The sequence below is a fragment of the Thamnophis sirtalis genome, unplaced genomic scaffold (genome assembly GCF_051295495.1).
Source record: "Thamnophis sirtalis isolate CommonGarterSnake01/CBP01778 unplaced genomic scaffold, rThaSir2_p1.2 scaffold_11, whole genome shotgun sequence".
Classification (NCBI taxonomy): Eukaryota; Metazoa; Chordata; class Lepidosauria; order Squamata; family Natricidae; genus Thamnophis; species Thamnophis sirtalis.
The window spans coordinates 29,432,055-29,444,859 of NW_028261391.1; the positions used below are offsets into that span (position 1 = coordinate 29,432,055).

Consider the following 12,805-nt stretch of genomic DNA (forward strand, 5'->3'; position numbering starts at 1 on the left):
CAGATGGTATACCATATGGTTGTTTCATCTCTATTCTCTGGAGAACAGGCTTATTCATTTTGGAGGGTATCTCTCTCATGTTAAAATGATGTCAGATTACCCCTAGCTTTAATGAAATAGTGGCCAGCTGAAGATCTCTTGGGTTATATCATGCTTTTAAATGACGCAAAAATAGGCATGCATCTCCTTTTACTCATTAAATATTATGTAATCTGCATGCCCATTATAATTATATATTAAGCATGTATATTATATGATTGCCTAATATGTATAAATTACCAGCATTAGATGGTTTTTTTTATTTAAAGTTATATAAAATCTATCTTCATTGTTATTTTTTCTTTTCTTTCTGTAAGCTGTTACAGTCAAATATAACTCTCATTGACTCACATAGAAAATGCAATATAAAACAATCCCTATATAAAAATACAATATATTAGCACAATGATGGTTGGATAGCACTGTAAAAGACCAGTGAAGAAACGGCATTAAAAGAGCATGTTTGGATATGGATCTCAGCATGGAGCAATAATGACACACATTTTTCAGGAATGTCAACTATTGGCGAAGAACTTTCACATTTATTTTTCAAATATTTACATTGCTTTTCCACGAAATCGACAGGGAGAGGAAGAAAATGTCTATCTTTAAGGTGTGCAATTGAGTATCAATATTTCCATTTGATTGCAGATAGTCCTTGACTTAGAACCACAATTGAGCCCAGTATTTTGGTCATAGGTCATTGTGGTCATTAAGTGGGGTCACCATAGGATTTGGCTCAATCTTATGACTGTTTTATGATGGTCACAAAGTAAATAACCACAGTCGTTAAATGAATCATGGGGTCATTAAATGATTCTAGCATATTCAATGGGCTTTTTTTGCTATTTTCTGCCAGTGATGCAGTGACCTTCAAGGATGGATCATAAGTAGCTTTTTTCAAATTATTGTAGCTTTAAACAGTTGTTAAGTGACCAGTCATTAAACAATAACTATTATATCTCTCATTTAATCTAATTACACACTCGATGAATTTAAATACTCAGAATGGAGCAGGAGGTTATGAAAAAGAGGCACCCCAAAATTAATTAATTTATTAAATTTCTTTGCTCCCTTCTCTTTCAAACAGCAACCACATGGATATCCCCACCATAAGGCAGAATTTGAACTTCATGCCCTCAATGGGGCATGAACACTATTACACTATTATTCTGTTATTTGCTGAATAAATAATAAATCTGCTGAAATGTGTGGTCTGAATATGATTATTGAACCACAAATCACTTATTCTCACAAAAAGAGCTATGATAGAGGCTCCCTAAATGGAGGATAACATGTTCTGCTTTCAAAGGCTCATTTATGGTCTTGAGATTTTGAATATTTTTTAAATTTAATTTATTAGGTTGATATATAAAGAAAATATAGATTTCTAGAAGAATTTTTTTAAAATGCTTATATTATGATAAACAAGCATTCTTATGGACTTCTTAATAACCAGCAAACATATGGGAGGATTTGATCACATCTAGATAGCTGCTGCCAAGCAACTAAATGTTGATTCATTTTCTTTGATTTCCAAAAGAGCTACCAGTACTTAAAATTTGTGTCAAATAACATACAATATGTAAGACATACAATAAAACTGCTAATTCTTAAAGCAGTTAAGGCTGACAATTTTGTTCATTATTTATTCATTTCATCAAGATACACTCTGCACAAAGTGTCTGTAATCAATATATAATTCGATGGGGTCTTACTGGGGCTATTGGTCATGGCAGTGTTTATTTCTGAAAGTGGTTTCTAATCTATAATAAAATAATATGATTATATGAAAACAATGAGACAAAATTTAGCCCATTCTGAGAAGCAAGAAAAGCTAAACCGTTCATCTGATGCGGAATGGAGTTGTATGGATTCTGATTCTAAAACTTGACTTAATTCTTTGCTCAAACTGTCTTCCTTTAAAAACAAATGTTCACACTAGGGGAATTTAAAGTGTTTAGATAGTGGTGCTTAATAAAAGGTTGGTTTTAAGCTATAATATGAAGTTACAGCTAGCCTCCCATATATACAAAATAAACAAAATAGAAAAAATGATGAAGATGCAGTTTGTTCCATAAATCAGCACTGATCTGTACAATAAATAAGCTAAGTGAAAATCAGCAATATAGATACTTTACAAAAAGAACTCTCATAGGTACTTAATACATAAAAGAAATAACTGTATTTTACACAAGGAACAAGGCTTTTATAATGCCTACATTATTGTTCTCTGGAAAAAAATGTATGAAGCAAATTATAATTTCAATGTAACAGGTTGTCTTCATTAAACTACTAATTCAAACAAGACACTGATATAACTGTATAGATATTTATGACATAAAAAGGAGGGGGGAACTTCCATCATTTTACAGAGGAAGGTAAACCCTAATTGTTTGTTTCTCTAACCAATAAAATGAGCTGCATCTAGAAATCCTAAAGCGAGCCTTGAATATACAGAATTGTAAGATGAATGCCCATTCAGAAGATAAAATAAAACCATTACATATAATAAAAGTCAAAGAATTATCAGAATACCTGATGTAAAAGTAATTCAAATTAAAACTTTCCCATAGAAAGATTTAGAAATTATTTTTGTGAACATGCTGTGTAATTTCAGGTGCATTCATTCGGCTTTATATTCACAAGAAAAGCTGTTTGTATCTTTTTTTAATGGCTTAGGATAAGTACATCACAATAAGTTATGATCATGTTGGTGCTGAAATTGTGCCTGCAAATCCCTCTCACCAAAAGAGCAGATGGCATCATTTAGGACTTTCAGCCATTTTCCCCCTGGGACATTTATAACATTTGTTTCATTTTTACTCTTTGACCAGCAGCAAACTAGATGACGTTAATTCATATTTCTGTGACATCCTCCATTTATAATCAAGCCAATATTTTCACATGTATTTACCAACTCCAGTTAAATTTTCCTGAATTAAGTCTTCATTTCTAACTAATAATTTATTATATTACATGAGGTCAGTTGATTAGATTTATTGCTGAATTTTTCTTTATGTTTATAATAAACCTCATTTTTAATAAAATTAGCAGAGGACTTAAGTGATGGAAGAACTGTGGTCCACTAATGAAATAATTAAATGTGTGCTATGTACTTATTAAGTACTTCAAGTATTTCTATGTTGCCAGAATCAAAATTCTAGCTTAAATGCTAGTTAAAATATTCATGGTACAAAATAAAAACACACAAAAATAAAATAATACAATCACATAAAATAAATATGAAGATGGTAATATGAAAGTAAAGGATGGCTTTCTGAAATTACTCAAACATTTCCAAAAAATTAACAAAGATTTAACTAGCCAGATATCCACAGAGAGGATTCTCAAACATCAAGGCTGCCACAGAGCAGCAGTGCATCCTTGCTTAATTCTGACAACCATAAAGGCTTTACAGGACAAAATATCATAAATAAGACCCAGAAATCAATTAGCAACCAAAGCAGGATTTGCAAAACTGGCTTTATATAAGCACCTGTATTTTGTACAACTGCTGTTTCTAAATACTCTCTAAGGGCAGCCCCAATCTACTTGGGGTAGATTGCATAGAACTAACTAATGAGCTCCATGCTTTATCTTGGCCTTTCTCTGGATTTTTCATCCAAGCCTTATTGTCTCACCTGTATGTTCCATTCCACATTTGGTGACTAAACCATATCTCTCTTGTGTAATTATTTCCCTTCTTAGGACATAATCTGGAATAGTCTACATTCTAAATACATACATACGTACATACGTACGTACGAAACTTTGAGTTTCACTCAAAGTTCTTGTACAATAATTTTATGCCCTTTGTCTTCCCTTTCTTTTTTTTTCTGAAGGTCTACGTGGTGCAATAGCATTTGCACTAGCTATTCGGGACACAGAATCTCAGCCTAAGCAAATGATGTTTACAACTACTTTACTAATTGTCTTCTTCACAGTCTGGGTGTTAGGCGGTGGCACTACATCAATGCTTGCATGGTTCCAAATCAGGTAAGCGTCATTAGTTTATAATTTCTTCTTATAAAAATTATTTGTTCATCCAATTACTTTTTACCTCTATTCCTTTAGTAATACTCTTTCTTTGTTGGGGAAGGGGTTGTCAGATATAAAGAATAGATAGCCATGAATAGCAATAGCACTTAGACTTATGTACGTTTTCACAGTGCTTTACAGCCTTCTCTAAGTGGTTTACAGAATCAGCATATTGCCCCCAGCAATCTGGGTCCTCATTTTACCCATCTCAGAAGGATGGAAGACTGAGTCAACCTTGAGCCTGGTGAGATTTGAACTGCCAAACTGCAGCCAGCCGGCAGTCAGCAGAAGTAGCCTGCACTATAACACTGCGCCACAGTGTTAATTAAAATAATAATTAAAATGGATCTCAATGTTAGTGGGTGAAGTTCTGAAATATTTTTAAGCAGTTTTCCTGTTCTTACTTCTTATTTGAGTAGTTTTTCTGGAGTGTGTATCAGAAGATGTGCTTCTTATAAATTAGCCTACTTCAGCTTGGCACCCCGAGATGTGTTAGGACTAGTATAGTCTCAAAAGTGTAAGCTATTTTCATCCATTCTAGTGGTATTCGTGGTTCATTTGAAGCCTGCAAATTTGGTGAAGAGTGCTGTAAGCTAATACATTTGTAGTCCTAATTTTATTCAGCAGTGGTGTCTCCTGCCAACTACTTCAGAGTTGGATGACAAATACTGTTTTTATTGCACATAATTTTCACATTGCTCATTTAATTTTCTTCTTCCTTCACACATACAACTGTAAACCTTTGCTGACAAATCACTATTATTAATTGGTTAATTTATTAACCGTAGATTGAAAATGTGCTATTTTGCATTGGGTTTAAATAGAAGTTGTCTTTTTGAAGACAGACCAGGGGTGGTTGGGGGAATAATTGTGATATTGTATAATTTATATTTAATGTAAACTGTAATTTAGCTGCATCATTCAGAATGACTTTTATGATCATAAATTATTTCCTTTTATTGTCTAGCCAAAACAAATCTAGATTTTAAAAAAGAAAGATTATCTAATTGAGTTACAGTAAAAAGAAAGATTATCTAATTGAGTTACAGGTGTGTGCATGTTTGTGTGTGTGTCCTTTAAGCAAAGATAATTAGTGCTATTTACCAACATTGCAGTAGTTTGATGCCTAGTAAATTTCAGCAGCAGAAAACCTTGGTTCAATTATTCTGTCAAATTAGAGCTATCCAACATTAAATGCAGAAATCCAAATGTGCACTAGATAGCAGCAAAGAGTAATTTCCAGTGCTTTCATTTGGTCATCATTTAGATTTCAATATTTACTGTGAAAAGAGTATGCAGAACATACTGTGTACATTTGGGGAATCTGTTCCATATGTTTTAATATATTACTAAATATTATACTGAATAAGTCAGGAAATTTTTAACATACGCTTTTTATATGGGACTTTGATTCCATCCTATCTGCTTTTATGCCAATGCGGGCTTTCCTTTAAATTCATCTTGAAAATCTCAGCTTTAGTAGCCCCCTGCTATATAGTCTTAAATCAATCTGACAGTAGCAACACAGATAATCCTGCAAGTGTTTAAATCTGGTTCAGACATCGGTGTCTGAAGCCCAGTGGTCATAAGTATATAGCTGTCACAGACTAGAACTACCTGGGCAGCTGCCTGAAAGAGAAATAATACTTCTATCCAGAATAAGCTGGACAGGAGAAGGGAAACATATATCATTAACTAGCTTCTGCCTATTATGTTCAAAGAAGAGAACTTTTGTTCAGGTTCTAGAGGATCACGTATTCTACAACTATAATAGGACATAGATCACTGGAAAGAATAATAATATCTGTATAAAACAAGACAAAAATTTGTACTACCCTTGTTGTTGTTGTCCCTCTTCCTTTATGATATTTTTGCTACAGAGATTATAATATCTCTTTTCTGCTACATTAGTGTTTCTACCCTGTTTTCCTGAAAATAAAACCTCCCCAGATAATAAGCCTGAGTGCATGCACTAAAATAAGTCCTCCTCCAAAAATAAACCCTCCCCGAAAATATTGCAACACAGCAGCAGCCATGAGGTGACCACGCTTGCCACCTCCTGCACCTCAAAAATAATAAGACCTCCCGAAAATAACCCCAAGCACTTATTTCAGGGGTCAAAAGAAAAATAAGACCCTGTCTTATTTTTGGGAAACACGGTAGATTACAAAATAATTAACAATACTGAATCAGCCTATTAGAAAGTAATACAACATTCAGAACAATGAGAAATATTGCCTATTCCTCAGAGTGTTTCAACATCAGGCCACTGCAACATTTCTAAAGGCCTTACTGACCATAGGGACATAGTAAAAAGTTGATTTCTTCCATCATCCCTTTGACAAGCCTCCCCTTCAAAGAGTTCCTGATATCAAGAGTTTTCAAGAATGTAAAAGTAGGCTTTAGAGAACAGGGAATAGGAATGAGGAGTTGACATGACTTTTCGATCAACTTTAGATCATGGAAAACAAAGGATCCTATGATTCCTGAGAAGCAGTTCCTGAAGCCATAGGCATATTCTATTAAGGAAATTAATTAACCAATTAATCTAGAATTTGACTATATTGATAATCCTTGATTTAGGACCCCAATTGAGCCCAAAATTTATGTTCCTAAGAGAGACATTTGTTAAATGAGTTTTGTCCCATTATATGACCTTTCTTGCCTCATTTGTTAATTGACTCACTACAGGTGTTAAGTTAGTAAGTAGTTAAATGAATCTGGTTTCTCCATTGATTTTGCTTGCTAGAAATTCACAAAAGGTGATCACATGACCCTGGGAACTTCAACTATAAATACAGGTCAATTGCCAAGGGTCCAAATCTTGATCATTGGTAGGAATACCGCAACTGTCATAAGTGTGAAAAACAGTCATAAGGCACTTTTTTCAGTGTCATTGTAACTTTGTATGGTCACTAAACAAACTGCTGAAAGTCAAGGACTACCTGTAAAATTATCAGAGTTTCAACTCTGGGAAATAATTATGATGACAGCTTATGAAAAGAAAATAAGCAAATCTTTGAAACTCAACCCATTCATGTTTCCTTCTCTTTCTGATATTATTAAACTTTTGCTGCACAAATTTAGCAGTACTACAGTGATGATAAATGGGAATACCAATCATCAACAAATCTCCTGTTTGTGTGGGAGGGAGATGGAGAAAGATAATAACATTGAGATAGTGGAAATTACAATTTCTCTGAGTTTTGTTTATTTCTGATAACAAGAATTTAATCGGGTAGCAAGAATTTAATCAAAAATTTCATATTAGCTTGGAACTTTATTGGGATTGTACATAAACTCCATAGACATACTATCATCATTTTCATCTTGGTTTAGCAGATAGAACAGATTGTAAAAGAGATACGTTCTCTTGACTTTCATATTCATATGTTTGAGAAGATATGAGTTGTGTAGTAAAGTCTGACATTGTGAGCAGCCTGGGTTTCACATTTGCATAGGAAATATTCCAAATGAAGTTGGCTGCTGAACATAGTGAAGAAAGCTTAGTCATACACTGTAACTGCATAGCTCCTTAATAGGAAAAACACAGAAGAAGCACAGTTTCCCCTGCTTGGAGAAGATTTTTTTTAATGTGAAAATCCATGCTTATTATCTATATCTGGCAAGGTTAGCAGTAGGAAACTAGTATGTACAGAGCTTCAACAACAGAAATCCTTCTTTAACAATGTGATCCTTCTCTGATTCAGAATTAGACACAGGATGAATTCAAAATCCCATTGAGCTAACAGAGAAAAATAGATGGCTATGCAGAGAAAAACAAACTGGTATTGGAGAAACGATGGCTAATAAGGGGAGATGGCCAAAGCTGAAGAAAGTCTTCTGCAGCCTGGTGCCTCTCTGATATGTTGGCTTTGAAGTCTTGTAATCCTTCAGATAGCTAGAGAAAATCTGGAACCTGGAGGAAAACATTTTGGGGATTAACATAAATTGGAGCTATGGAAATTGTGAAATGACATGATTTCAAGACACACACAAACATCACTTTTCATTCTGTCCATAAAGTTGTGTTTATAACTGATTTACATAGAGTGCTAGATTTGCCAAGTGTGCACACTAGTTTCTAGGATGCGTGCACTGCCTATTTGTGCTGGCTAATGGTTCCCAGTGACCAGGGAAGAGATTGGGAGTTGGATCCAGCTGGTGGTCAGTGCCTCTTTGCCTGGAGAGGTTTCAGAATTCAAGATTTTATGCTCAATCCATTCCATAACATTCCAGAGTGTCATCCTATTTTCAACCTTCTGTTCTTGGGGAAGATTTTTGAGAAATTGGTGAAGCTACAATTACAAAAGCTCTGAGAGATTCAGATTTCTGGACCCATAACAGTTTGGACTGAGGCATGGACATGGGAAGGAAGTAGTATTGGCCAGTATCATTAATAGCTTGTTGTGTGGGATGGATGGTGGGACTATAGAGATCCTTGTTCTTCTGAAAGTCAAGATACCATCAAACACATTGTCCTTTTGAATTACCTGAAGATGTTGCGGTGATTCTGCAGCCATCTGACTTGATGGATCCAGGTAGTGGTTGAATGGGGAAACTTGGCCCACAGTCCCTCCATTATTGTATGTGGAGATGCAATAATCGCTGAGATTATTCTCTAATCTTGCTTAATTTTTGCATTAATTGAATAGGTAATGTCATATGTCATTTTAAGGTTAGGCATTGTCACTATGTAGATGAAATCAGCTATCCATTCCTACTCAAATTGATAGGACTTGGGTGTCAAACTTGCAGTGTCACATGTATTGTGACTTTTTCTCCCTTTTCTAAACTGGGCATGGGCATGGCCAGTGCATGATGTGTCCAACCCATGGGCTGCAAGTTTGGCAGCCCTGGAATAGGACAAATTGAGTGGATATGGTATTGCCCATTGAAACTTATATTGCAACTTAAAAACAATTGTTGGTAATACAATAAAATAGTTAATAGGGAAACATCCTGTGCAGAGTTCTAAAACTGAAGGAAGAGGCTTTGCTTAAGGAGACAATTCCTAATTAACATAATGTGCCTGAATACCAAGAGTTGTACTTCTTATATAACATGCTATGAATTCTCTATCAAAAGTAGATGAATAGTGTTATTAAAGGAAGAAAGAAGAAAACAAGTGTAAAAACATTGTGTTCTTAACCACTCCTCCATCAAAAGGGGAGGACGGAATTAGAATTTCCTATATAACTTATTTTTTTTAATTATATGCTATCAAATCAGTGTTATTTCTTAGTGATTCTTATTGTTAAAATATCTGTGAACTCCAGATAAATCTAGCTATTTCATAGCATATTTAAGAACTTAAGAACTTAAGAGTTTAACCTATGAAGAATGTTCTTGAATTATTGCTTTGTAATTCAAAGCAATACTTTCTGATTTTTATTGTTAAAATATCTGTGAACTCCAGATAAATCTAGCTATTTTATAGTATATTTAAGAACTTAAGACATTTAAGAGTTTAGCCAATGAAGAATGTGCTTGAATTATTGCTTTGTAATTCAACTATTTCTTACTTCTGATGCCACATTTGGTTCAAGCTTTGTTTGATTGTTTACAATCATGTCAGACTGTTACAATAAAACAGTAGCTGAAAATAACTGCATTGGAAGTATAATAAAGAAGCTTAGATAAACAGCATGCTGACAAAATCTGGATTGGTATAAAGAATAAACATAAAATGTCAGCGCCCACATACTATGTATGAGAATTGTGTTCCTCGGATATTTTGATTGCTTTTTCTTATCTTCAATGTCAGCCAAGTTCATAGCAATTTGGAAATACAGCTCAAGTGTCCATCATTCTTATCAGATTTACCACAGTTTCATTTGATTCAGCCTATGAGTCTTTTCATTCATAGATAGATAGATAATTATACAAAGATTTAGCACCAACAAAATCTCACAGCATCAGGCAACATGAAACAGAAAAACAGCACATAAGTCTTCTGCAAATAGTTTCAATAAATACATTTATACATATTTCATAGTGGATTTTCTTAGCAGATGCTCATCTTTTACTATATTGTCACAAAGAAATTTTGCTTTTCAAACTGGAGATTTCTCCTGTAACCTACAACTGTAGCTTTTTCATAATGAACTTTGAAAAACATACATAATGAAGTACCTTATTCACGTTATCCCCCCAACGCCTTATGTGGGAAGGACCTTGGGTGTCAGGATGAAGAGATGCTACGTAGGAAACAGATAAGAGAGGATCAGTGGTGGGTTTCCATTTTTTTTTTACTACCAATTTGCTCATGCATGCATGGAGCCTACCGCCGCCACTACTGCTGGTTCGCCCGATCTGGGCCAAACCGGGAACAACCCACCTCTGGAGAGGATTCATCCCCCAGATGGACAGTGGATAGAGCAAGAGGCTAAGAAAGCACCTTTCCAAGTTTCTCAGGCTATAAAGAAGATGGCAGGAGAGCTGTACTTTCAACTTGCAAGGTTCTATTAATGTAGCCTTACAATAAGCAGAATTAGCTCATTTAACCATGTTTCCTGTTTAGTCTGCCTAGGAAGAGTAACACCACCCCAAAAAAATCTAATAAAAATTCATACAAGAAATTCTTCTCCTCCAGATTCTAAATATATAAATGTCAATAAAATGTCCTTCATTTTTTATGATCAACAGTAGAATGTATCTAAATTAAAACATCTTTTCTGTTATCATGGTAATAGGGAGCAACATATATTTGTCATAATTTTGTATGACACATTATCTTTACAAATTCATGCCCAAAATCTCAATTAGTTTTACAGTTAGTATGCGGAATCTACAGCTAATCAATATTTTAAGTTAATGATAAAAGCCTATTATCCATGTAATCAAAAATGAATGTTGGATTGAATTTAAAACTGATTTTTGCTAGCAAGATAGATTTAATTTTCTTTTCATTGATTGCTTCTCCATGAATAAAGTTATGCTATCAAATGCTGGCAATAAGTACAATAGAACTAAAGCACATACACGTACACTCATATGTGTATATATACACATACACTCATATGTGGTTCCCATCTTCAAAAAAGGGGAAAAAACCAGATCCAGGAAACTACAGACCTATCAGCCTGACCTCAATACCAGGAAAGATTCTGGAAAAGATAATCAAGCAACAAATTAGCAAACACCTAGAAGCAAACAAAGTAATAGCCAAAAGTCAACATGGGTTTGTCAAAAACTGATTATGCCAGACTAATCTTATTGCATACTTTGATAATGTGACAAAATTAGTGGACCAGAAGAATGCCATCAATATAGTTTACTTGGACTTCAGTAAGGCATTTGATAAGGTAGACCATAACCTACTACTAGATAAAGTAGAAGAATGTGGGTTAGACAGCATCACCACCAGATGGATTTATAACTGGCTGACCAACCGCACTCAACGTATAGTCCTCAAAGGAACTGCATCTTCATGGAGGGAAGTATGCAGTGGAGTACCCCAAGACTCTGTTTTGGGTCCAGTACTCTTCAACATCTTCATCAATGATTTGGATGAGGGAATAAATAGGGAACTCATCAAATTTGCAGATGACACCAAGCTGGCAGGAATAGCCAACACTCCAGAAGATAGGCTAAAGATACAGAAGGATCTTGACAAACTTGAACATTGGGCACTATCTAATAAAATGAAATTCAATGGTGAAAAGAGTAAGGTTCTACATTTAGGCAACAAAAACGAAATGCACAGGTACAGTATAGGTGGTACCTTGCTCAATAGTAGTAACTCTGAGAGGGATCTTGAAGTCCTAGTGGACAACCATTTAAATATGAGCCAGCAGTGAGCAACAGCTGCCAAAAAAGCCAACACAGTTCTAGGCTACATAAACAGAGGGATAGAATCAAGATCACATGAAATGTTAATACCACTTTATAATGCTTTGGTAAGGCCACACTTAGAATACTGCATTCAGTTTTGGTCACCACGATGTAGAAAAGATGTGGAGACTCTAGAAAGAGTACAGAGAAGAGAAACAAAGATGATTAGGGGACTGGAGACTAAAACATATGAAGAACGGTTACAGGAACTGTGTATGTCTAGTTTAATAGAAAGAAGGACTAGGGGAGACATGATAGCAGTGTTCCAATATCTCAGGGGTTGCCACAAAGAAGAGAGAGTCAAACTATTTTCCAAGGCACCTGAGGGTAGAACAAGAAGCAATGGGTGGAAACTAATCAAGGAGAGAAGCAACTTAGAACTGAGGAGAAATTTCCTGACAGTTAGAACAATTAATCAGTGGAACAGTTTGTCTCCAGAAGTTGTGAATGCCCCAACACTGGAAGTCTTTAAGAAGATGTTGGATAGCCATTTGTTTCCTGCCTAGGTAGGGGGTTGGACTGGAAGATCTCCAAGGTCCCTTCCAACTCTGCTATTGTATTGTATATATATAGATCCTGTTGATGTCATCTTAATACAGTTTCTGTCTCATAATTGCATAGATTCAGAACTGCAATCTTACCAGTGCTAAGTCATATCAATGTTTAGGTTTTTTTTTAGCATCATCTCTTGAGGTCAGTGTTTGTTAACCTTGATAACTTTATAATGTGTGGATATCAACTCTCAGAATTCACCTGCCAGTTAATAGTGGTGGAAATCTGAAACTAAACTTCACACATCCTAAAATTGTCAAGGTGGAAGAACAGTGGTATGGCTCATAAAAGTATTCTCATCCAGTATTCACTTATTATGTTCACATTTCAGTGATTA

The 12,805-nt window shown here is 34.9% G+C and overlaps 1 protein-coding gene across 1 annotated transcript in view; it reads left to right on the forward strand.

Annotated features, from left to right (window-relative positions):
- Positions 1-12,805, forward strand: part of SLC9A9 (solute carrier family 9 member A9) — a 220,996-nt gene that overhangs the window by 112,957 nt on the left and 95,234 nt on the right. Inside the window, exon 12 of the mRNA XM_014058069.2 lies at positions 3,885-4,038. Within this exon, the coding sequence (XP_013913544.2) occupies positions 3,885-4,038 (154 nt within the window). The remainder of the gene's footprint in view (positions 1-3,884; positions 4,039-12,805) is intronic.